At 37.4% G+C, this 27,139-nt stretch overlaps 1 protein-coding gene across 1 annotated transcript in view; it reads right to left on the bottom strand.

Moving 5' to 3' along the window:
* LOC150084453 (MKRN2 opposite strand protein-like) overlaps positions 1-24,923 on the bottom strand; it is a 58,146-nt gene extending 33,223 nt beyond the window's left edge. Inside the window, exons 1-2 of the mRNA XM_090375232.1 lie at positions 24,627-24,923; positions 3,963-4,012 (exon numbers count right to left, since the gene is read on the bottom strand). Of these exons, the coding sequence (XP_090231358.1) occupies positions 3,963-4,012; positions 24,627-24,859 (283 nt within the window). The 5' untranslated portion in view covers positions 24,860-24,923. The remainder of the gene's footprint in view (positions 1-3,962; positions 4,013-24,626) is intronic.
* Positions 24,924-27,139: the final 2,216 nt, after the last annotated feature.

Below are 27,139 nucleotides of genomic sequence, written 5' to 3'. Positions count from 1 at the left end.
AAGGACTTTTCTAGCTTTCTTTCATATGAAAGCAATAAAATTACTGAAACATCAGGGAACATACTTATAGAGAAGTGGCTTAACCTCGAGACTGTTGTTACCTCAGTATTAATAGAAAATGAAAAAATAAAATGGTCAATGAGGAGATTTTAAAGTGGGCTGATCTTCTAGAGAAAATGGTTAACATTTCTTCTAACGTTAACTTGTCACCTTCTGAATTGTCTCAAACTAAGTATCACTTTCCTTCTGAGACTTTGTCTCACGGAGATCGCAAGCAGGATTTGCATCAAGTGATCTGACAGGAGATTTGTGGAATCTCCTGTCAGATCTTTTGCAGAAGTTGCCAGTGGCTCATCAAGGGATCAACAAGCAAGTGTTACTCTTAAGGTTAAATCCAACAATGTACTTATTTTAAGAGCACTAGATCTAGTGACTGTGAGACTAGTGTTGAGGTTAGGAATCTTGTCACTTTTTTTTTTTTTAGTTGATGGTGCATCGGCTTCTGTGGCCATAATGCACCTCCCAAGGTTTTTGCATTTTACTCTGATCCAAGCCCGAGGCGGGATTCAAACCCGCAACCTTTGGGTTGCCAGGCAGGCGCTTTACCCACCTAGCTAGCCAGGTCGGCAAAACTCTTAAGTGTCACCAAGACACTTAAGTATTAAAGTATTAAAATTAAATTGCTACATACTATTCACAATAAAGGCATTATTGTTGAAACTGCATCCAAAGAAGACTTGGACAGCCTTACTGCATCAACATCTTTTGTGTCAGCGGGAGTCTCTCTGGGCACTCCCAGTAGAGGTAATCCGATATTCTGGTTTAAGAAGTCCCCAGTGAATTGTTAAGGGATGAGATAGTTGAAAATCTTTTTCAAAGAATTTTGTAGACTTCGTAGGTTTTGTAGACATTTTTCAAATGAGGAAGCGAAACAAGAGCCAGAATTTAGGTTCACAACTAAGGCTAGATCTGCATTGTGTGTGTGCACTGGGTCATCAATTTCTCACCCAGACTATTCAAGTATATTAAGTCTCAAGATAGAATTTTTCTATTGTGGTCCTTACAAAAATTTCATCCTTTTACTATTGTTACAAAGTGCTACCATTGTCTGGGATATGGTCATACAGCACAATTTTGTTCACATGAGTCGCCATTCTGTGGTCATTATGCCCATAGCGGGCATGTTTTTGTAGTGTCCACACAGAGAAGTATGCTATGTCAATTGTAAAAGGAAAAAACCTAACTACCAAGTGGTACAGTCCTTAGCTGTGCCACTGCCTATGAGTAACACAACTAATAGCCTACGATGAAGGTGTAAATAATTTCGATTCAATTTTGCCAAATGTCTACTCAGATATTGGGAGAACATCTTGTCCAGTTCTGCAGGCTCTGGTACATTTGAGGATTATACAAATGAATATTACGTTCTTAGCGTTTTTTTTTTTTTTTCGCCAACCTTTCATGGAGTAAAATAAAATAAAATTAAAATAAAATAAAACAAAACAAATCTTGATAACTATATTTACAATAACCTGTATTTACAAAATTAATATACGTATTACAATATTAAAAGTATTAAAACACAAGATTAAAATGCATTAAAATATTCTAAGTTAAAAGCGATAAAATCCCGTAGCTTTCAAAGGCTCCAGCCTTCTTCTTCAGCAGTACTCTCTATTATTCAGTACACCTTTAAATATCAGCAGGGTTTTGTTTTATTTTATTTTAATTTTATTTTATTTTACTCCATGAAAGGTTGGTGAAAAAACGCTAAGAACGTAATATGAATATACCCAACCTCAGAGGCCTATTTGAGGAGATACAAATGAATGGTCATCATTCCCGAGCAGTTGCTGATGAGTTGAGGATTTCCGCAGAGACTTATTCTATGGACACAGTGGCTATTTAAGAGCCTTTCTGGGCCCGTCTACATGGACACTCCTCTAAAATTTTGGGTTTTTCCTTGAGGACTAGGGTTATTCAGCCAATGGATATGGATCCTAAATCTTATGTGGCTGTTTTTAATTAGAATCTAGACATTACAGTCATTTTGCCTGTGTACCTAATTTTCTATCTGTGTTTTGGAGAAATTAATACTGAATTAATACAGAGAGAAATTAATACTGAATTCTACCTTATATCATTATACCCACCGTCACTTAATTTTAATCAATTTTTGGTTTATCTGGAGAATGCCTTTAATTTTCTCGGCTCTTCCTGTAATATTTTAATCTCTGACAGAAATGCCAAATCACATTTCTGATTTAGCTCCTACAGTGATTCTCGTGACCACCTTGAGGAGTTCATAATTAGCTACAATCTCACTATTTTAAATAGGCTGCAAAATTTCACTACAAGCAACCCCCCATATAACACTGTACTTCTACATGGTTTCGCTCTAACATGGTTATAGAATTTCGGTAAATCTCGCATAACAGGGTATTTTTGAGCTTTTGTGAGGGGAAAACCCTACTATTATGTTGGATGTAATTTTTCAACATTTCCACTCTTTTTGAATCCCCACTGTTGACTCGCTAGTCAAAAAAATTGAGAAATCCTTGTATTTTATTTTGTTGGGAAATCACTGTGTTACGTTCTGTACTATTGAACTTGTGGAAAAATCTAGATTTCAAAGTTTTATTACTATTCGATCACACCAGGCCATCCAAACGTTGAAGTTATGTTCCTACCACCACAATTATACTGGTTAATACAACTTCTTTCATTCAGCCATTAGATCAAGGTATTATACCCACCTTTAAAACTCATTACATCAGAAAATCATTACAATGGATTTTGGAAAAAATTGATTCTGATCTATTGAAGTAATGGAGGCATGGAAACATTTCTCAATTGTGGACTGTATAAAAATCATAGCTTTATCACTGAAAGAAGTAAAACAGTCAATGTTAAATATGTGTGGAAAAATGTATGCCCATAGTCAGTTCATTCAGGAAATATGGTCGAACCAGAAGAAAATGGAATCGGTGCGATAGTAGCTATGTCAGTAGGTGGGGAAGGTTTGATGATACGAAGCTCTCATGATATGATGATATGAAGCCCTCACAGTTGATAGAATCACCCTCCTCCCCATACCGGGTGGAAAAGACCCAAGTTCGAATCCTGTAAATGACGAGAGGAATTTTTGACGCGAGCATCAAAACTGGATCTTGAGTGATTGGAAGGTCTTCTGGTCCGATGAATCACATTTCCTGTTGTGCCATGTGGATGGCTGGGTACGTGTGTGTCGTTTACCTGGGGAAGTGATGGTGTCCGGATGCACTGTGGAACCAAAACAAGCCGGTGGTGGCGGTGTCATGCTTCGGGCAATGTTCTGCTGGGATACCCCTGGGTCCAGTCATCCATGTGCCGAGCACTCTGATGTCTACCACCTACCTAAACATCATTGCTGACCAGGTACACCCTTTCATGGTAATAGTCTTCCCCCTCTGGCGATGCCATCTTTCAGCAGGATAATGCGCCATACCACACCACCCAGATTGTTCGAGACTGGTTCGTGGAACATGAGGAAGACCTCCAAGTATTGCCCTGGCCTCCAAATTCCCCAGACATCAATCTCATTGAGCATTTGAGGTTTGTGTAAGAACAGCAACTCCGATCTGCAACGTCTCAACCACGTTACAGGAGTTAAAGGATCTGCTGGTTATGTGTTGGTACCAGATACCACAAGACACATTTAGAAATCTTGTAGCGTCCATGCCTCATCAGGTATGAGCTGTTTTGGCTGCACATGGAGGACTAACATCATATTAGGTAGGTGGTCACAATGTTTTGCCTCATCGGTTGGCTCATCATGCAGCCAAGAAATAAAAAATAAAAATTTGTAAAACAAAATGCCATTTTCACAATTATACATTTTACTTGATAGGTGCTTTATTTGCTTTTAAATAAAGCATAATATGAATCCATTATATTAATCCAGAACTGAAAAAATTACATACCTTGGGAGTCAGTTACACCTATATGAAGGTCTGCACTTTTGTAATAAACACTGAAAAAAGAAATAAAACCATCCATATTGATATTTAAATACCATATATGCACTTTATTTAAATGTCTTATGTCGTTTAAAAGCCACTTAAAAATACACAGTACATTTGAGTTAAGTACTTATATACCTCTGTGTATGAATTTGTATAATTAAGAATTATATTCCTCAATATCTATGCTAGTAAACAACAGTTTGCTCGTTCATTAATTTTGAAATTCTGGTAAGTTTTTTTTAACTACTAAGTAGTCGCATAGCAAAAATCAAACATAAGACACTTTGTGCATGTGTGCATGCATGCTTTACTTAATCTGGTTTTATTAAAATCAACTTCAGTTAATTTGCTGATAAAAGCACGTTCAGTTTAAAGCTGCACCAAGAAAAAAAGTAATTTTATAAAAAGTAACTGAGTATGTCCAGGTATTTTTGATGTGAAAACATCTATGGCAGCACCTACTACATTTTTGGCCTGAAGCAAAACCAATTGGTAATGAAATTTTCTTACAGAAGTGACACTAATAACGTCACTTCCTACTCGGTCACTAATGTTGATTCGGTAGAGTAAACAGCGGGAGCGAGAATAAAACCATTACATCCTTCAAACTAGGAAATGACGTCACTTCCTAAATAACGCTAATGATGCTAACTCAGTCACTAACATTGATTCAGTAAAGTAGTGGGTACTAATATTATGCAAGAATGTAAGCTGCAAAGCTACCGAAGAAGCATCTTGTGTCAACAAAATAATGAGTTGAAAAACATGGAGAACAAAAAAAATGCAGAGTTTAATGAAATCTGCTTCTCAAGATTTTGATCAACCTCAACCTTCTAAGTAGTGGGTGTGAGCATGTTTGTTTGTTTGTTATTTGGTTTTTAGGAGCATTAGCAACTAAGGCCATATTGCTCCGGGATATACGATGGTCATTTCCTGACCTTTCCGCATTCTCCGTATTTGGTGGTGATGGGCTCGAACCCCGGTGTAATCAAGAAGCGTGTGCTACGCCTTGTCTTGTTTTTTTTTTTTTTTTTTTTAGGAGCATTAGCAACTAAGGCCATATTGCTCCGGGATATGCGGTGGTCATTCCCTGACCTTTCCACATCCTCCGTATTTGGTGGTGACGGCCTCGAACTCCGGTCTAATCAAGAAGCGTGTGCTACGCACTGCTGCTCCTTCCCACCTGGCTACTGAGGCGCCGTGTGCTACGCACTGCTGCTCCTTCCCACCTGGCTACGGAGGCACCGGGTGTGAGCATAAAACGTTATTTTGTTCATAACTTCGGTTCTATCTGTTCAATTTTAATAGCTGTTCAATTAAAACATTTAAAAATTGAAACGGTTTTGATTTAAGAAACCAACAATAAAACAATCACTTCTTGCAGTAGTTTTTGGTTATGATGTCATACTTTCTACAAATGGATTTTGCTCACTACTGAATTATAAAAATACCAAATCTAATTTTGGTTAACAACCTATAAGAGTATTTTGAAGATGGCCAAAACTCCAGCTGAACAAAATCGAAAGAATTATACAAGAATAAAAGCTTAAAAACCACCAAAGAAGCCTCCCGTGTCGACAAAAGAACAGTTGTAAGTTTAAGGTTAAAATTGAAAATGTCTGCAATTCTGCCCAGACGCAATAGGAGGGAGTATATGATGAGAGCCCTGTCAATCAATTTGGCGCTGTAGAGACTGTGCAAGACTCTGGGTAGAAATTTTCTCAGTGTGGTCTGTACTTGTTCACAGGAGACAAAGAGAGATACTGCTTCTACAGGGATGGAATACACTTAAATAGAAAGGGTGCAAGAATATTTGCTGATGATATCGAGGCAGCGTTAGGTGGGTAGCAAAATTGTTAGCCTGGGGGGGAATTCACAGTTTAATAGTAGATTAACATTATTCGTAGGCAGAGGTGGAAGTGATTCTTGCACTGCTTCTACTGGAATGAGCAGCAACCCAGAGAGCAAGTTACTAAGCATTTCAGGAACTGTTGGGAGTCATAATGACAGAAGTAAATACATGGGTTGTGTTAGAGTAACTAAGAATAAGAACATTTGCATGTAAACATGCATGTACACCACTGCTAGGAGTATAGTAAATAAATTTGATTAATTTCAAGTGCCAGTCAAGACATCAAAGGCAGATATCGTTGGAATATCAGAGACGTGGTGTCACAAAGATATAAGGAATGCAGAATTGGAATTTGTAGAGTACAATATGTACAGAAAGGATACACAGGATAGGAAAGATTATGCTGTTACTTAAGAAACTCAAAATCTGAGGCAGTGCATCCAGTTGACATTGATGGAAAGTGCAATGTTGAGTCAGTTTGGTGTAACATAAGCAATTGGAAAGCAAAAATGAGGGTAGGAGTGTGTTATAGGCCTAATGACTCTGATGAGTACAATGAACAACTATAGACTGGGCCAATAAATCAGAATGTCTCAATGGGGGATTTTAACTTTCCAGTTATTGACTGGAACTTTTGGATTGGTCAGTCACACACCGCAACACTTTTGTGGACTTACTGGATGATTGTTTTCTACAGCAGCATATTTGAGAGGCAATCATAGGGAGTAATACTCTTGATCTGAATATCAACAGTGATTATACATGCATTAAGAATTCACAGATAAAGGAACTACTAGGTGGCAGCAATCAGTGTAGTGATGTGGGATTTACTTAAAGATGTAACTGCCATCAGGGGTAAAGGGAAGGGTTTTGCTTTCATAAAGGTGACTACAGTAGTCTCATACAGTTTTTAAATTCTCTACAGTAGGACTAACTGATGACGTTACCAACAGCAAATTCTAAATGGGAAGCATTCAAGGAAATAATCGTGGAAACTACTAGGCTTTTCATACCAACTAAAAAATACTGTTCAAGGTTCAGGCCTAAATGGATGAAGGTGAGCTAATGAGACTCATGGCAGAGAAGAAAAGTGCACGGGATGCATATAAATTATCAGGAGACACAGAAGCCTATGGTAGATATAAGTTAGTCGGTAATCAAGTCACTAAGGTCAGGCGAGTGAAGGAACATTACGAGAAATCTTAGGCAAAGGATTCAAAGAAAGATAGTAAAGACATCTTTAACTTATGTAAACTCTAGAAGGAAGAGGATGAATCCGATTGGCCCACTTGATATTAGTGGTTAGATTGTTGATGATCCTGCTTAGATAGGCGACAAACAATGAGTATTTTGCATCTACAGTCACACATGAGTAATTCTGTGGGGAAGTGGTAGACAGAAACTCATTAAACTCTAACAGGGAGCTAAATGATTTTGTAATAACTAAGAGGAAAGTGTAGGAGAAATTGTTGAAGTTAAACATAAGTAAGGCACCTGGGGTGGATGAGATCTGTTCAGTTATATTAAAGGAGGCAGCAAAGGAAGTAAGCAAACCCTTAGCCATAATTACACTGAACAACAAATTTTGGGTCATATCTTGTTACGGGCATGAAAGGAAGTTTCTTTTTCTTCTTCTTCTTGGATTTCACCATTGTATCAGCGGTTATCCTCGAGCTAACTTTATTTATTTATATTTTAATTTTGTTCCTCCACTCTTTTCTGTCCTCCCAGTCCCCATTGTTCAATTTCCTCTTTTCCACAGCTGCTCTCACTCCCTCCATCCACGTGCCTCTCGTTCTTCCACTCTTTTTCCTTCTAAGTGGTATAACATTCTAACCTTTTCTCTTCTATTCTGTCTATGATGTTTTTTTGAGTGTCCTTTGCTTTTCTTATATCTTTCTTCGTGACTCCAATTTAGATCTTCAACAAAAATCCATTTCGACAGTTAGTAATTTCTTCTTTTGCCTTTCCTTTATAGTCCAAACCTCAGATCCATATATTAGGATACTCTGGAAAATTCATTATATATTAATCATTTGGCTTTTGGATGAATATTATTGCTCCATAATACTGGGTTCAACATTCCCAAGACTGTTCTTCCCTCATTAATTCTTACAATCTCATTTTCAGTTGAGCCATCCATTTGCACAATAGCTCCCTAGATATTTAAACTGCTTCACATTCTTTATCTGTGTTCAATTAATATTCAAAATGTCCCCTTTCAAATTCATATATTCCATCTTATTGAAGTTCATTGTCGTTGTTTGTTTGTTTGTTATTTGGTTTTCAGGAGCATTAGCAACTAAAGCCATATTGCTCCGGGATATGCGGTGGTCATTCCCTGACCTTTCCGCATCCTCCGTATTTGGTGATGACGGGCTCGAACCCCGGTCTAATCAAGAAGAGTGTGCTACGCACTGCTGCTCCTTCCCACCTGGCTACGGAGGCGCCAAAGTTCATTGTCAAACCCATATTTTATACTGTTCCAGTAGCTTTCTACACATATAGTCAGCATCCTCAGCACTGTGCATGATAAGTACCTGGTCATCTGCAAACAAAAGATTTGAAAGGTGAATGTTTTGATCCACATCTAATCCCACTGGTTTGCATCTTTTGGACCAAGCCTCCTGAGTCACTTCCAGGTACAACTTGAATAAAGTGGGGGATAAGTAGCACCCCTGTAGCAAGCCCTTTGATGTTTTGAATTTCCTTGATATTTCTGACCCAACTTTAATGCAGCAAGTGTTTATTTTTGTACAATTTTCTAATTATGTCAATCAGTGGTTTTTCGTATTGACATTTTTTTCTATGTCATTCCACAGCATCTTTCTTGGGACACTATCGTAATCTTACTTATAAGAACAAAAATAATGCTTAAACACGAAAATAATGCTTAAAATGGCAGATTGACTCTTGTTTTCGAAAAAAAGTAGTTCTTTATATTTATACAAGGAATTTTTTATTTATATGGCAGTAAGATGTAGCTATGAACATAACTGTATCAAACACGGGACCTTTTTTGCCTTTTGCTTGTATTCAGGTTTGGGAGCATCTCTTTTCGCCATCCAACAATAATTGGCTAACATGGCAGCACTCCATTTGCTTTTGTATCTTTGTTCCATCACTGCGATGTCTTGATGGAAGTGCCTACCTTGTTCGTCACTGACAGCACCACAGTTTAGAGGGAAGAAATTCAGGTGTGAGTGCAAGAATGCATCTTCAATGACATGTTGTATCCCAGTTTTACATAAGAAGTAATGAGATCTTCCACAAGCTACCTGTGGCTGCCGGCTTTAACATTTCCTAGGAAAACCAATTGAAACATTTTGAAAGGCGTTCCACACTGATTTCTCCCTATCACCAAAGACACATTCCAACTGTTTGTCTTTGAAAAGTTGCCTAATTTGTGGACCAATGAAAATGACTGCCTTAATGTTCTCTGTACTAAGTCTTGGGAATTTCTCTTGCAAGTATGTGAATGCAGGACGTTTCACTTCCAAAGCCTTCATGAAATTTTTCATAAGTCCCAGTTTGATGTGGAGCAGTGGAAGCAAAACTTTATTTGGATTTACCAGAGGTTCAAATGCTATGTTCTTCCTTCCAGGTGTTAATGATTTTCATTGAAGCCAACTCCTCTCCTCGTTGTGCATATCCTTGGCATGACTATCCCACTTGCAGAAAAAGCAACAATACTTAATGTAACCCTTTTGTAGTCCTAATAAAATGGTGATTACCTTTAAATCACCACATATCTGCCACTTGTACTTCTAATAGTGTACACCTAAGAGGATGTTCTCCATGTTTGCATATATTTCTTTTTTGTGGATGGCATATGCAAGAAGTATTGAAGGCAGCATATTTACATTGTATAATAGAGACTAGTTATAGATGCTTCTAAGGTTAGCCTTAAGGCTAACCTTAGAAGCATCTATAAATAGTCTCTATTCAACACAGTATTAGGTAAGTGATCATAATTCAGAATTTACTGAGTTTATGTGCATGTATGTCATTGACAATGCTACCAAGCCATTCCTTGATGCCTGTATTGTACTGCACTGCAAATTAGTCTCTCTGTAAACAGAGCCCCAGTATAGAAACAAGTTTGCTATAAGTAAATGACAATCTTAAAAGTTTACTTTTCAAGAACTTGAAAAGAAAACACAAAACTCCCGACAAATTCCATAAACTGTTATAATGATCAAAGGTTAATCTTAGAAGGATCTATAAATAGTCACCATTTTTCGGGAACATGCCTCATGTTTACTGCTGCCATCAGACCATCAACATCCTTACAAACAATGAGTTCACCTTCTGTTTGATAGAATTTATCATAGTCTTTATTTCGAGTACAAAATATTACTTTAATAGAATGACCTCGAAGATTCCAATGTTGTAGCCTCACAGCCAAAAGCTCTGCCTTATTCTTTGGCAGTTCGAAATCCCTGATAAGGTCATTAAGCTCACCTTCTGTGATCTTACGTGGTTCTGAAGGGTAAAGGTTTGGACAAAATGGTGGATCCCTTGACGTAGATGGCTGCTGTACTTCTTCATGTATATCAAGTTGATGTTCATCAGTATCTTCTTCTTCGTCAGAGTGTACAGAAAAACTGTCGGGTGGTTCAGGAATAGGTAGTACTTCACCATGAGGCATGGGACGAATTGCTGATGATATATTTGGGTACGTCACTGTCCACTTTTTCTTTATTATTATCCCTTTTTTAATAGGAGGTACCATACAGAAGTAAGAGTCTGTAATGTGATTTGTTGGCCCCCTCCATATCATGGGCACTGCGAAAGGCATAAAACATTCCTTTCGAATCACCCACACATTGAGATTTGATGAACAGGTAGTGCAGCATATGTGCATAGCACAGTTCTTGTACTGGTCACATACTTTACATCCAAAATACAAAAAGTAGGCCTTTTTTATGGCTCGAGTTAAGGGACACTTTCTGAAGCTAACGTGACTTCTACACATATGTAACAGAAGTCATCTGGACTATTCATATAATTACAAGGCATATTAATAATGCACAAAAAGTAGGAATCTCAGAGTACAACTGCTAACTAAGAACAAATCCACCCAGTACCTAGCTGGATTACTGCAACAGAGTTTAGGCTGCATTTGAGGAGACAACTTATGTGATGCAAAGTGAGGCAGCAGTTGATGATCAAGTGATGAGCATAGTAGAACTGAAACTGTGCCGTTGCCGAGAGCTGCAGTTGATAATGTAAAGTGACTAGCTAATATGATGTAATTCAAAAACAAGAGCCGATTTATAAATTTTAATGTCATTTTCATGTTCAGCAGCATAAAATTAGTCAAGATTGGGTGTTTTTGTAACATTTTACGTGACGACCAGTGTTATGAAAGCCTCCTTGGACTCAGCGGAGGTCCCCACAGACTGAAGATGTGCAAATGTATCCCCAATTCACAAATGGGATCAGGGTGGCATGAGTAATTACAGACCTGTTAGTTTAACTTCTGTTGTGGGGAAAATAATAGAGTCACCTGGTTAAAGACGCACTGCATGATCATCTAGATAAGACTAGTAATAACTCAGACATAGCATGGGTTTGTTAAGGGGAAATATTGTCTGACCAACTTGATTGGATACTATGATATGGTCACAAAGGAACTGGATGCAAAAAATAATTTTGATATCATATACAATCAGTCCTTGTATATGTTTACACTACAACAGGGGTGTCACACTGGCAGTCTGCAACGGGTTTTTTTGTGGCCCATGCCACCTCCATGGAAAATAATGACATTCCTAAAATGCATTTCTACCGCTTTCCACTGCTGTCTATTGCTTTCGGTGATCATGCAATTTCCAGAATTTTCCATTGCCCATTTAAGCGATCGTTTCGTGCGCTGACATTTAGTTTTACTAAGGCTTTCATACTGTTCAAGTCAGTTACATTGTAATGCGAGAGAGTTAATATTTGTGTTACCATTTCCATTTAACAAAGTCAGTAAGCAAACGGTTTTGTGTTGTGACTCATATATACACGTGATTCCAATGTGATGTCGCTTTCCAGGCCAACCAGAAAAAGAAAGGTTGTTGATGAGGGGATACAATTCCAAGAAATATGGGAAATGAGTTACTTTTTGCACAGAGGTAAAAGGTAAAATTGTGCGTATTATTTGTAATGAATCAATTAGTGTCATAAAAGAGCACAATATTAAACAACAATATGATACAATTCACAAAGAAAAATTTTCCTGCTTCGAGGGTAAATTAAGAAAAACTAAAGGATATGAAGAACTTATACTTCAAAGGCAGCAAAGTGCAATTACAAAAATTAACGAAGGCAGTGAATCGAAATATTCCAAACCTTTCAGTAAAGGCTCCTTGGTTAAGGAATGCATGATAAAAGTGGTTGAAAACATCTGTCCCAGAAATGTGAAAGTGTTCCAAGAAATTTCATTGTCAAGAAACACAATGGCTGAAAGGATAACTGAGATAGCAGACAATTTGCCCCAGGGGCTCAAATCTGGTAAGCATGGGCTTGGCAAACTTTTCACTTATGACACACACACACACACACACACACTCACTCACTCACACACTCTCACTCTCACACACACACACGGTAACTCAGAAATTTTTTTGGCTGGTCCAGCACAAGCCTCAGGCTTCCTTGCATCATATGGCTAATAATAACTTGCATAAACAACTACAATGTTTCGATTGCACTTGACAAAAGTAACAATATTCAAGACGTGGTGCAAATTGCAATGTTTCTTCGAACCTGCAATGACAATTTAAAAGTAACTGAAGGGTTTTTGGAAATGATTCCCATCCATGGTACTACTACTGAGGAAAACATTATGATGTGAAGACATTGTGATGCCATGTGGAGCATTCTAGAGAAATACACGCTTCCTCTCAAAAGACTTGTGGCTGTAGCTACCAATGCCGATCCAGCGATGACAGGCAAAGTCAAAATCACTAGAAGCAAAACTAAAGGATGAATATCCGGACAAACAAAAATTGCAATCTTTCCACTGCATTATTCATTAGCAGGTTCTGTGTTTGAAAATACTGAAAATGGACTATGTGCTGAAGACTGTGGCCAAAACTGTGAACTTTATCTGGTCCAGAGGATAATCATTGCCAGTTTGCTCTCCTTCTTAAGGATGTGGAAAGTGAATTTGAAGGGCTGCCATACTACACAGAGGTTTGTTGGTTGTCTTGCCAAATGTACTAAAGAGATTTTTTGCACTTTTGGAAGAAAAAATGCTGTTCATAGAAATGACAGGTCAGGACGTATTGCTTCTGAAAGATCAGTCTTGGGTACAAGATCTGGCCTTCCTAGTAGTTATTACAAGTCATCTAAATGATCGAAACATCAATGCTACAAGGGAAAGATTAGCTGATAACAGACATGCACAATGCACTGGCCAGTTTTCAAAAAAAGTTTGATTGTGTGCCAAAATCAATCAAAATCATTTACTTTTCTATGTGTGAACAATTGAAAAATCAGTCAAAGTTACACATTTTCAAAATATTGAAAGAGAATAGAAAAGATTAGAGATGAATTTGATAGGTGCTTTAAAGATTTCAAAGAGCACCAAGAAGATTTTTCTCTTTTCACAGGTCCTTTTTCTTTTAATGTCAAGAGAGTTCCCATTTCCATACAAATGGAACTAATTGATCTGCAGAATGAGATCAATAAGATCAAAAATTTTAAAAGACACATACCGAGAAGTTGGGATCTAAAAAATCTACTCATATACTCGTATTTAGGGCAAAAATACCCAGAGATAAGTTTGCCACACAAATTCTGTTACTTTGGGAGCACATATTTATGTGAACAACTGTTTTCGCGTATGAAAGCTAACAAAACAGCCCACAAATCAAGGCTAACCGACGGCAATCTTTTTTCCCTAATGAAGGTTGTGTCTTCTCAATCTTTGACTCTAAATCTTGCAGAGCTGGTTGCAAGCAAACTGAGTCAAGTATCTTGCAAAAAGGCCTAGATTACCTTAATTTTGTGTATATTCCCTCATTGAAATATTGTATTATCTTATCTGGAATAAACTGCCTTTCGTATTCAGACTTTTATTTCCTTTCAATTAGTTATTAATGCATTCTCAGCTGCGAGTATCAATCAGCAACAAGTGAAAACTGAGCAATTAAAAAGCATCTTTAGGCTTAGCAATGGCAAGGTTTGTAGGCCATGTGTGGCCTGCATGAGGAACTAGCCCGTGGGTAATAGCCTATGGCCCAAACGAGTTTGATACCCCTGAACTACATGAATTCAATCATACACGATTTTTAAATAGAGGTGCGATGTCTCAAATAATGCAAACCAAATTCACCTATGCATGATTTGGCGTTTGGCTTTGTGTTTACAAGAAATAGCAGTCAAACGTGACAGGATCACCCCAGCTGAACATAACACTTACTGCATTGTTTACTAATGCGCTATGCTTTTTGTTTGTGCATATCAAACGTGCCTCATCATTTTTGTTCTTTTCATACTGTAATTGCAATTTATTTCCTAAAAATGAGTAAAATACTTGAAAAAAGTGTGAAAAGGAAGCGTGGTGATGAAAATACTGTGGATTCAGAGAGAAAAAAATATATTTTTTTCGAAAAATACATAATTGTGAAACGCTTTGGGCAGAATGAAAGAACATGTGATATTGTGCATGCTACTGGCCTAAATTGGGCAACGCTGAGAACAATTAGAAAGAATGCAGGGAAAATAAAAGTAACTTTTATAGCAGGCACAACTCAGTGTAACAAAATCCATTAGATCAAGACAAAGAATTGGAAGAGAGATGTGATTTGAACCAATTCTTATACAGCAAGTATTGTTCTTGTAGATTCTTCTAATGATTTCATTTAATGGCTGGTTTACTGACAGCAATATTTTATTACGTAATAATCATAATAAAATATGTATTTTATTATTATTATTAATTGTGTTTGGTAATGTTTTGGTTAGAAATGTGTGTTAGGTGTCGAGTGGTTGGCACATAACCCTATTTTTCCTATAAGGCCTGTTATTTATAATGCATGATTTTGCATTGCACAAGGGCTTCTAGGAACACAACTGTGTTATACGAGAACTGACAGTACTTGGATTTCAGAAAAGCTTTTGATACTGTTGCACATGAAAGACTACTGTACAAATTGGAGCAGTATGGCATTAAGGGCAAATTACTACAATTCATAAAAGGATGGTCGAGTGGGAGAAGACAGATTGTAATCAATGGACACTGCTCTTTGTGGACTAATGTTATTAGTGGAGTCCCCAGGCAGTGTTGGGGCCAGTGTTGCTTTGTATATTTATCAATGATATTGATGGAGGTATATCAGGCTTAATGTAAAAGTTTGCAAATGATACAAAGGGCAGGGTTGTTAATGACAGTAATGACTGTGAGCTATTACAATGGGACCTAGAAAAGTTGGGTAGATGGGCTGAGAAGTGGCAACTGAAGTTTAACATTAACAAATGCAAAGTACTGCATATGGGTAGCAGTAACCCCAGAGAAATGTACCAACTGTGTGGTACTACACTTAGGGTAGTGGAGAATGAAAAAGACTTGGGGGTAATTGTGCAGTCAGATATGAAGTTTTCTGGGCAGTGCAGACTGGCTGCCAGAGCAGGTCATGGGATGTTGTCAATGATATACAGGAATTTTGCTAGCAGGGATAAGGAGGTGATTATCCCTTTGTATAAGGCAATGGTTGGCCACCCTTTGAGTACTGTATACAGGTCTGGAGGTCTCATTTTAGGAAGGATGTAGTGTTGCTAGAGCAAGTATAGAGAAGGGCAACAAGATTGGTGAGGGGAACAAGGAGTTGCACTTACCAAGAAATTCTGAAGTTCTGCAAATTACAGCATCTGGAGACTAGGCACCTGCAAGGCAATCTGAATTAGGTGTATAAGGCCTTGAATGGTTTGAGCAGGCTCAATGCTAATGGGATTCTTTCTCTTGCTCAGATTACAAACTTGAGGAGTCAAACTCAAACTGAGGAAAGACAGTTGTAGAATAGAGATGTGCAGAAGTTTGCCTTTGGCCAGCAGGTATTTGATTGCTAGAAGAGACTTCCGTCTGTTGTGAAAGTTGATAGCTTTAATAAATTCAAGGAATAACTGGACAAACCTTTGGTGAAAAATGAATGTATGAAATGGGTAGTGGTTTTTTTTTTTTTTTTTTTTGGCTGATGCTGTATAAGCTTTCTTTGTTGCATCATATGCCTCTACCAATGCTAATGCTAATAATGCAGTATCACTCCAACATTCTATTTTATCTTTTTGCCTGATGTAACAGGCATGTGCTTTAAGTTTCTTGTAGTTTATGGTTTATGAGATTGGCAGTGGCTGGATTCTTTAAAAACTGATTCCATGCTTTGTTCTTTTTCTCTCTTAGCAATATTACATGCGGAATTCCTCCAGTAGCTGATGTGTTTACGTACTTTATTTGAAGTTTGCGGTATGGCAGTAGCAGCGGCTGCCAACATCTGTTCTGTAATGTGTTTAATGGCATCATCTATGGCAGGGGTGGCCAACTTAATTTGTGATGCGATCTACTTTTTTTCTTCAAAATGGGCTGCGACTACCATCTCAAGAATTTCATTGCACATGGTTAAAAAAGTTCACAACACATATTGAAAAATGTTGTTTATAAATTTTAAAATTAAATACAATTCAGAAAGCTTATTTTAAATTCATACGTATTTAATTTTTTAATTTATGTGAAGTTCATGTCTTCATGTCATCTGCCATTCTTTCAAAATCGGGGATGTACTGTGATAAGGCCAACCGTAAAGAATCTTCTGTATGCCAGTCTGTAAGAGTAGAGCGATTCTTCGTCTTTGTTTCAAATACGAAAAGGCCGATTCACATAGATATGTGGAATCGAAACAGGAATTAAAAAGTTCACTGCAATTTTTTACATTTGGGTACTTTTCTTGGCAAATATATTTCCAAAAGTCTTTTTCTGACGATGTGGCTTTTAGGAAAAGACCATTTCGCAATGTAATAATTTCATTTTCAAGTAATATTTTCTCCATGTGAAAAATCTCAGCAATTTTTTCTGCAATTTGTTTTGTATCTAAGTTGACATTAAATGGATAAGAAATATTGAAAAAATGTCTTCAATTGTTTTAAAATCACTGAATCTGATTTCAAAATCATCCACAACTTTCTCAATTTCAGAAACATATTTCTCACTATTAAATTCAAAAACAGGATATTTTTTGAAAATGATCTTGCATATTTGCAAAATGGTTGAATGTTTTTTTTCTTTGAGATCCTTAGGCATTGCCAAAAATTGATATTTATATGGAGAAATACTACTAATCGTGTCACCCACATTTTTATTTTTTCCTTGTAATTCCAAATTCAGATCACCTAATTCACTGGTGAAATCTGCCAAAAAAACCAGATCACACAACCACTCTGTATCTTGTAGCTGCTGATAATCATCTCCCCTTTGATCAACAAATTTTTTAATTTCATTCAGCAAATTTCGAAATCTCTGTACAAACTTACTCCGACTCAGCCACCTCACATCTGTGTGTAATATCAGATCTGGTTCATTTTCATTGAGTTGCATTTTGAAAAGTCTCCTTTTGAAGAGATTGTCGTCTGATGGAATTCACGATTTTGAAAGAGATGTCCGTAACACTTTTAGTATTTAATCTTTTGCTGGCTAACACTTGTTGGTGGATGATAAAGTGGTAACTCAAAAATCTGGAAATTCATCATCCTTTTGGTACAATGCAATGAATCCGTTAAGATGCCTGTCATTGCTTTAGCTCCATCTGTTGTTATTGATACGAGCTTAAATAGTGGCAATTTAATTTTTTTAATAAAATTTTTGAATGCGTGAAATATATCAAGACCTCTAGTTCTTTCTTTTAATGAAACCATATCCAGCAGTTCTTCTCTAGTGACAAAATCATCAAAAACCATATGAACAAAAACGAACAATTCAGCTGCATCACTGATGTCTGCAGATTCATCCAGTTGTAAAGAAAAGGACACACAATTAGCAATACGAGCACGCAATTGTTCGATCACATTTTTACTCATTTTTTCGATGCATCACATCACAGTATTTCGAGATAATTGCAGATCTTGAAGAGCACTTTTAATTTCATTTTTGTTCTTAAAATTTTCAAAAAGAGAATCTTATTTCTAAAAATACGTCTTTGATGAATTGACCATCAGAAAATGGTTTGCATTTTTTTGCAAGAAGATGAATCACATTAAATGATGCAACAGGTACTGCTGTAGATTGTAAGCTAGGTGTCATGAAGAAATTTTGTTGTACGAATCTGGATTTAAGTTCTTTTAATTTATTTTTTCTAAGGTCACTATTAGGCAGAAAATCCGATTGGTATTTACCATGGAGTGCCTTTCTAAATTTCCTTTTTTGGGTCCATGGAAGCATTGCAAATCAAACAATATGTTTCTTTTATCATTACAAAAAAGAATTCTAGTTCTCACTCTTGATGAAAATGATACGTTTTACTCCTTTTCATAGTATTCATTTTAAATCAAAGGGTATTAAATTAACGTGTAGGTACTGTCCAGTTATTAATATTAAAATAAGCTAAATAAGAATTCAACACATACACTATGCTCTCCACAATTTAACTATGTGAATTTTCACTAGACAAGCTTAGCGGCTGCGCGGCGACAAGAGTAATCACGTGGTTCAACGGATTTGTAATAAGCGTACACAGTGAGGCTCATAATAATAATAACACTTAGATTTTGACTAATCTATTTTTTATATATATTTAAAATCCGTCGTGATCGACCGAAATTAAAGCTGCGACTGACTTGTTGGCCACCCCTGATCTATGGAGTGATGCTGGATGATATGATCATCTAGTGTAATGCTGGACGCATATTTATTCTAGTCAGCTTTAGAGAATTTCCATTTAGTTTGACCACTTACTAGTAAGTTTCTCCAAGTGCAAAGCTTACAGATTATATGAAAATTGTCATTATTTAACAGGTTATCTAAAACTATCTAATTGAAGTCTGGAAATAATGTGGGTGAGCATGTCAACAGGTCTATAGCAGAAGTTGAGCCTGTGAGAAAATGGACATAGGTGTGAAAGCCTGTGTTAAGCAGTGTTAGATTATGCTTTACAAGAAGAGCCTCTATTATGCATCCCTGGTTGTCTGTCTAAAGATACCCATAACTGGTGCAATATGAATCCAAAACTGCATGTCAGAACCAGTTCAGTCTTTCTTGATTTTAATTCTCATTGCCTGTACAACTTTGCCTGTTCTTGTAGCTCTTGGACTAATTCCTCTTCAGACACATTTATCAAGTCCCAATCAGATGCCTTTACAGGTATTTAGGGTGGAAGGTGAAGTTATTGTGACAGGAATACCTGCAAAGTTTGATATTGTGAGTAGGGTTTCAGAGTGTCTACAATTCATAGTCTCTATAAATAAATCCCTATAGCAGAGTCTTTTCACCATTTTAGGTGATTCAGCAGCATTCTCAAGACATTTCTGAATAAGAAATGGAGAAAGTGCACCTATCAATTGACTTGTTTGGAAATGTATTATTAGGAACAGTGGTGATTCCTTTTTTGGATCCTTCTGTTCTTTGTCTCTTGGTATGGAATGTTGAAGTCAGTTTGGTCTATCCTTGAAAAAGTTGAGTTGTGAGGCTCAACAGATGGATAACGTTCTTCGTGATCCACATTAGCTCCTTTCAGCCCTTAGCAGATTAATTTTTCTGCCAAGGTTACCAGCCCTGCCACAGGGAGGCAGGAGCAGTGCCTAGTGTGACCAAGCAAAGATTAGTAGGAGTCAGTATAAAACTACAATAAATAAAGGTTATTTTCTTTTCTTGCTCTCTACCTGTACTTTTTATACAAGATCTGCTACTAAAAAAAGTTTTTTTTAAGGGGAGGAATGTAAAAGAAGACTAGAATTCTCTTTATAGAATATCACAGTGAAAGCTCAGAGAAATTGGTCAGGCATACATCGCTTGGCACTCAGGACCAGATCTTGGGGGAGGGGAATAATGGGAGAATCATAATATGTAATATTTGAGCAGTGTGTTTTATTTCTACATCCTCATCACTATGTAAAAGTTATCTTACAGCAGGCCAATTTTTACATGCTTCTCACTTTTCCAACAATATGTCAATTTATAATGATTTGGGTAATTTAAGTAATAATTTAAAAAACTCCAAAAAAAAAAAAAAAAAAACCCAAGGGAATTTGTTTAGCAGTTACCATAGATCCTGCACTAACGCTACTTACAAAGTCAATAGGTTATTATTTATTTTTTAATTATTTTACCCCAACACATAATCAAACCCAGCTGCTATTATATTATAGTACAGGTAGTGCATGTAATTGCCTGAGCTCATGCAATTACATGCCAAATACCAAAACTTTATATGAATCATTCATATAATGTTAATACTAATATTATTTGGGCCACACGCTTTCAAACTAGATTCAGTGGAACCTCAAGATTCTGTTGGAGCTTGCTAGGATTTTGTATTTCTAAGGAGGGGGAGGATAATTTTACAATTTTTTTTTAATGTAAGAGCAGTGGAAAACGTAAAAAACAGCTTGTAATGAATTAGGATTTCTGAGATACTTTAACAATATTTTAATCGTGGCTCAGAATGACCTGCAGCAAAACAGAAAAGTTCAACACTCACATTAGTAATGTCGTTATTTTTATTATTAGTAGCAAATGATGCACTTAAACTTATATAAACCATCAGCAAAAAACCAATAATTTGCCGATTTCTTCCTTGAAGTTATTCAAACTGCCCATTTCCACAACACAGCAAACAAGTCCGTTCCAAAAGCCACCCGCTCACTGGCTGAAGGCAAACCTCCTCATATCTATCCTACAACCATCCTCAATTTGAATTTATTCCCCATCATATGCATAGTCTGGGCAACAGGAAGAATCCAGTCACTCAATCCATTCAAAAGCTTAAAAACCTCAATAGGTTCAACTCACAACAATTTGCAGAATTGAAGCCTGTCTTGGTAAGTCCACCCTTTCACTCCATTCACCAATCTCATTGCCTTTCTCTGCACCTGGTCCAGCAGATCTACATCCTACCTAAACTGAGGCCTCCAGACCTGTATGCAGTACTCAAGATGCAGCCTAACCATAGCCCTATACAAAGGGATAATCATTAGCATTAGTAGAGGCATATGATGCAAGAAAGCAAGCTTATGCAGCATCAGCCAAAAAAAAAAACAAAACACTTCCATTTCATTCCTCCATTTGTTCCACCTGTCCAGCTCAGCCTTAAATTTATTTAGGCTATCAACTTCCACAACAAAGGATGGAAGTCTGTTCCACCAACCAACTATCCGATGGCTAAAGGCAAACTTCTGCACATCTCCTTGTCTCTGCTAGCAAAGTTCCTGTACATCATACAAAACTACATGCTGTCCTGGCAGCCCGCTGCATTGCTCAGAGGACTTCGTATCAGACTGCACAATTACTCACAGGTCTTTTACATTTTCTACTGCCCTAAGTGGAGTACCACACAGTTAGTACTTCACCTTTTCTCAGTCCATCAGCCTAATTTGTTTAGATCCTTGTTGCAGCAGCTTACCCTGATTAGCCATTAACCACCATTCAAACTTTGTATAATCTAAAAACTTAAACATCAAGCATGATATACCTTCATCAATATCACTAATAAATGTAGAAAAACAATGGGCACAGTATTGAACCCTAGGGGGGCCTACACTAATAACATTAGTTGATGAAAAGTAATGTCCATTAAATAACCACTCTGTCTTTTCCCATTCAACCATCACTTTATCCAGAGCAGTAAATCATCCTTAATGCCACACTGCTCCAGTTTGTATAGCATTCTTTTTATGCAACAGTAGTATTAAAAGCTTTCCTAAAATCCAAGTATATGATATCAAAATTATTTTTTTGCATCCAGTTTCTTTGTTACTACATTATATCTTCTCAGATTAGTCTGACAAGACTGCCCCTTAATAAATGCATGCAGTATAAGTACATTCCTGTCTATATGATCCTGCATTATTTCTTTAACCAAAGTCAATTATTTTTACTGGAACAGAAGTTAAGCTAATAGGTCTTTAATTACTTATGTCACTCTTTGATCCCATTGTGAATATACTGGGACATCTCCAGTCCATAGGGCCCTCTTTTGAATCCAAAGATGCTCTCATAATTATGGCTAAGGGTTTGCATACCCTCTATTGCTGACTCCCTTAATATAACTGGACAGATCCCATCCACACAGGTGGCATTAACATTAGCATTAGTAGAGGCTTATGATGCAAGAATGAAAGCTAATACAGCATCGGACAACAAAAAAAAAAAAAAATAAATATATAAATTACTTCCCATTTCACCCATTCATTCACTCCAAAAGTCTGTCCAGTTCTTCCCTGAATTTATTTAAGCTATCAATATCCACAATGACAGATGGACATTTGTTCCAACAATTAACCAGCTGCTGGCTAAAGGCAACTTTCCCCACATCTTTTCTACAACTGACTTTCCTCAATTTGAATTTATGCCCCATCAGATGTGTAATCTCAGCAAAACAAAGAATCCCATCAGCATTGGGCTTGCTCACACCATTTATCCAGTAAAGCGAATAACTAGAGGCATTGGGGCCGAAATGACCTCAACCTATTTTCAAACTTTAAGTGGGTGAGAAGTCTGGCTTGCTTGACTCGAAGTCTGGATGAAAGGACGAGAGTGCTCAGTGGACCACTTTTGGTAAGCAGAACTTGCACTGTGGGATGAACCAAAAGCCTAGGCTCCAAACAATGCAATTTGCAGAACTTAAGCCTTTCTTGGTAAGCGCATCCCTTTGTTCCCCCTCACCAATCTCATTACCCTTCTCTGTACTAGTTTAAGCAGCTCTACATCCTTCCTAAAACGAGGCCTTCAGACTTGTATGCAGTACTCAAGGTGTGGCCTGACAATTGCCTTATACAAAGGGATAATAACCTCCTTATGTCCACTAGCAAAATTCCTGTATATCAGTGATAAAACTCCATCGGCTGCTCTGGCAGCCAGTCTGCATTGCTCAGAAAACTTCATATCTAACTGCTCAATTACCTCCAGGTCTTTTTCATTCTCCACTACCTTAATGTGTAGTACCATACATTTGGTACATTACACTGGGCTGTACATGCAAGTAAAAAGCACATGCTCTTACCCTTAGTTAGCTTTACACCATGTATTTACTTGTCCTATGATGACCTAGCATGGCTAGAAAACCCCAACACATTACTTTCCAGGCAGCTGCATGTTCCAATAATTTAATAATTATGTATGCACATAATTATTAAAAATAGTATACCCGGCTAAAATCTATTATTTGGGTACCACTTGTCTCTGCACAGTGGGCGTGGTCATAGAATGGAGTGATTGTACAGTCAAGTTTGGTGATTGAGTGATTATTGTGAATGTGTTTTGTTTCTGGTTGTTTTGTGTCATAGAGGGGGGGGGGAGTGCTAAGCTTAGGTAAGGTGTTTTCCCCCCATTGGAAAAGAGTCCCTGATTTTTAAACAGTGGCAAGTGGGGGGTTAAACACCCTAGTTATGTCAACCTAGGAAGACAGGGGTGGGAAAAAACTGAGTGCTGCCACTCACTGCCTTCTTACTGACTTTTAGCCGAAGTATGGAGACCCAAGATCTGAATTTTTACCGTATACTCTATTAACCGGAGTTCTGTTTCATAAATAATATTCAATTCTGACTTCTGATTAACAAATATTCAAAATACACCAGGCTGAACTCCGGTATAGTGTACACTGATGAAAACAAGGAAAGACAAGGATGATTGGCAGGTGAGGGCACCTCCCACTCAGTTCTGTGACTGACGGTCCAGTTCTATGATTATTTTGGAGGAATTTTCCTTCTGATTGTTTTGTGTTGTGGAGGAGGGGTGTGCTTAGCTTAGGTAGGGCATTTATCCACCCATCCTGCTGTTTTAGAATTGCGATCTAAAAACAGCAGAAATTGGGGAAAACACCCTAGGCATATCAACCTAGGTGGATAGTGGGTGGGGAATGCAGTGAGTGCACAGAGTCAACTTGTCAATCACTGCTTTCCCACTGTTTTGCTTGCCGCCATGTTAATGGTGTACCACCTCCATTTACAATGGAGGTGGTACACCATTCTAGAGTTTTACCCACAACTATCTACAGTAGTGTTCTGCAGAATCATGGGGGTTGTCACAAAGTAATGGTAATGATTCTGAAGACATTCCGTTAATGTTTTATCCTTTTTTCAAATATTTTGTATGGATATTACTGCTTTCAATTTATTACTAATAACAGCTGCTTTAAAAGATTTAGGTAAAACTTCAATTTAGGGTAACCCGTCCAACATGATGACTAGCAAAACAGTAGGAAGGTAGTGATTGACAAGTTGTAACTCCGCCCACTCCCGCGCTCACTGTCTTCCTAGGTTGATATACCTAGGGTGCTTTTTCCCAAACTTACCGCTGGTTTTAGATAGCGAACTCATTTTTCGATTCAAAAACAGCCGGATGGGAGGATAAAACCCTACCTAAGCTAAGTACCCCGCTCGTCGACGACACAAAACATTCAGAAAGAAAACGCCTCCACAATAATCACCCCAAACACAGAACTTAAGAACCTGAGTGAGAGGTGCCTTCACCTTTCAATCGCTTCTTTCCTCTATCTGGAGTTCAGCCAAGATTAGTATTTTTAAGAGAGTCAGTGCTAAGAAAAAGGTGACAAACCGCACTTCAGGCCACTTACTGCAAGAAATCACCACCAGTAGGTCGAATTACAACACTCCGAGGAATATTTTCGGCTCTTTTAAAAGGAAAAGGAACTCTGATAGGAGGAATTAGAAGTTCTGCGCTTCCTATATCCTCTTCGCATAAAGGGCATGTATCAGGGATATTAAAGCAAAAAATTTTTTTGTTCTTTTCACAATGTTGAAAACATAAAATTCCTGGGTCTACAGAGTGACGGTACAAATGAATCATAATTCACTACAACAAGTACTAATACCAGAAGAATATTTACCGAAATCACATTTCTAAAATAGTCGCGAACTACAAAAACCACTCTGCACAACCGCGACCCCTATAAATAAATTAACCTTTTAAATAATTGATGTAAAAAGTTTTGGCAGATGTATTAGAACACAGAGCAATAGCAATAACTTATTACTCTGTGGGCTACCACAACGACATTTTGATTTTCAAAGTATTATTTTTATAAGTTCTGAGGTATGTATATCAGAAGTGAGAAAATAGCCATATCTTTATTAATAATATCTATATTAAAAATTCATTTAGATTATCTTCATTTCAGTATTATAAGTTCTAGATTTCGGCAGGGACGGAATTAGACCAACTGGGACTCTGGGAAAGAACACTTTGGAGTAACATCTCCCATGGCCAAGCCACACGAGCTGTATGGAAACATAACAACACACGATGGGCATACAAATAAACCTGTTTGCATCCCCAATCGCAGGGCTCAGAGTTTCCATGAGAAGAAGCTAAACACGTAACAGGTGCACGATCCAAATGAGCTGTACCGGTTAAATCAGACCTAAAATGATATGGGGAGATTATTTTATCAATTATTTCATTTTAATTCTTTAAAATCTCAGGCCACATCTTGAGTACTGTGTACAGGTCGGGAGGCCTTATTTTAGGAAGGATGTAGAGACTCTAGAATGAGTACAAAGAAGGGCAACAATATTGGTGAGGGGAACAAAGGGGTGCTCTTACCAAAAAATGATTTAAGTTCTGCAAATTTCAGCGCCTGGAGAGTAGGCACATCCGAGGTGATCTGATTGAGGAGTATAAGGCCTTGAGTGGGTTGAGCAAGCTGAAGGTTGATGGGATTCTTCATTATCATCATCATCAAGAGGAGTGTTTCCATTTACAATGGGTTTCCTCAGCCTACAAGTTATTTTTGTTAGGAATTTTTTCCCGCCATAAAGTGCGGTTCAAGGTGTCTTGGTCGGTTAGGTCTCGGGCTGTCATGCAGTCCCGTACTCCATCCATCCATGTCCTCCTAGGTCTCCCTCTTCTCCTTCTTCCAGGAGGTATCCATTCCAGGATAGCCTTTGGCTATCTGTTTTCTTGCATCCGTTTTACATGTTCATACCATGTTAGACGCTTTACTTTGATGGTGTCAATAATAGTCTTTTTCACTTCCATTTTTCCCCTTATGTCTTCATTCCGTTTTCTGTCTCTTCTAGAAGTTCCTGCTGAGCGTCTCCAAAAATCCATTTCTGTGGAGAGCAATTTGTTTTCTGCTCGCCTATTCAATGTCCAGGTTTCCGCTCCGTACAATAGAAGACTTTGTACAATCGTTTGAAATATAAGTTTCTTTGTTTTATTTAGGATATTTTTGCTCCACAGAACAGAGTTTAACATGCCGATAGCCTTTCTGCCGTCTGTAATTCTCTTATTGATCTCTGCTTGGGATGATCCATCACTTTGTAAGAGTGATCCCAAATATTTGAATTTATCGACTTGTTTGATTTTAAAACCTACAATATTTTGAACGTGTCCTGGCCCTGAAGACAACATTTCAGTCTTGTTAAAATTTATTTTTAGACCCCATTGTTTATATTCCTCAACCAATCAATTGACGACATGCATACTTTGCATCTTCTAAGTCTGTCTTATCACCACCTGATCATCTGCAAAAAGTAAATTGAGAATATAGGTGTTCTTATTAATCGGCAATCCCATTTTATTACATGATCTTAGGCAGATGTCGATATCAATTTTGAAAAGTGTTGGTGACATGCAACAACCTTGTAATAAGCCTTTTGAAGTGTGGAATTCAGGTGACAAAGCTGATCCCACTTTAATTCTGCATCTATTATTCCTGTAAATTGCCTTAATAATGTTAATCAGTTGTCCATCAATATTTGCCTCTTTCAGTGCTTCCCATAAGAGTTTTCTTGGAATACTGTCATATGCCTTTTCAAGGTCAATGAAAATCATAAAGATTTTTTTCCCTTTTGATTGGTATTTTTCAAGAATCTGTCGTACTGTTGAGATATGATCTATACATGACCTCCCAGCTGAATAACCACTTTGTTCTTCTGATACCTCGATTCGGGCTTCTAAATGGTTCCTGATCCATTTTCTAAGGATCTTTAACAGCGGATTCAGGACGCATATTCTTTGTAATTTGAACAGCTTTTCAGATCGCCCTTCTTATAAATTGATGTAATATATCCTGTTATCATTTCTTTAGGTATTTTTCTCCTCTCAGTATACTATTTAACAGTT

This window comes from Mastigoproctus giganteus, chromosome 6 (genome assembly GCF_048544385.1).
Source record: "Mastigoproctus giganteus isolate SK-2022 chromosome 6, ASM4854438v1, whole genome shotgun sequence".
Lineage (NCBI taxonomy): Eukaryota > Metazoa > Arthropoda > Arachnida > Uropygi > Thelyphonidae > Mastigoproctus > Mastigoproctus giganteus.
This window is presented reverse-complemented; position numbering and strand designations above follow the sequence as displayed.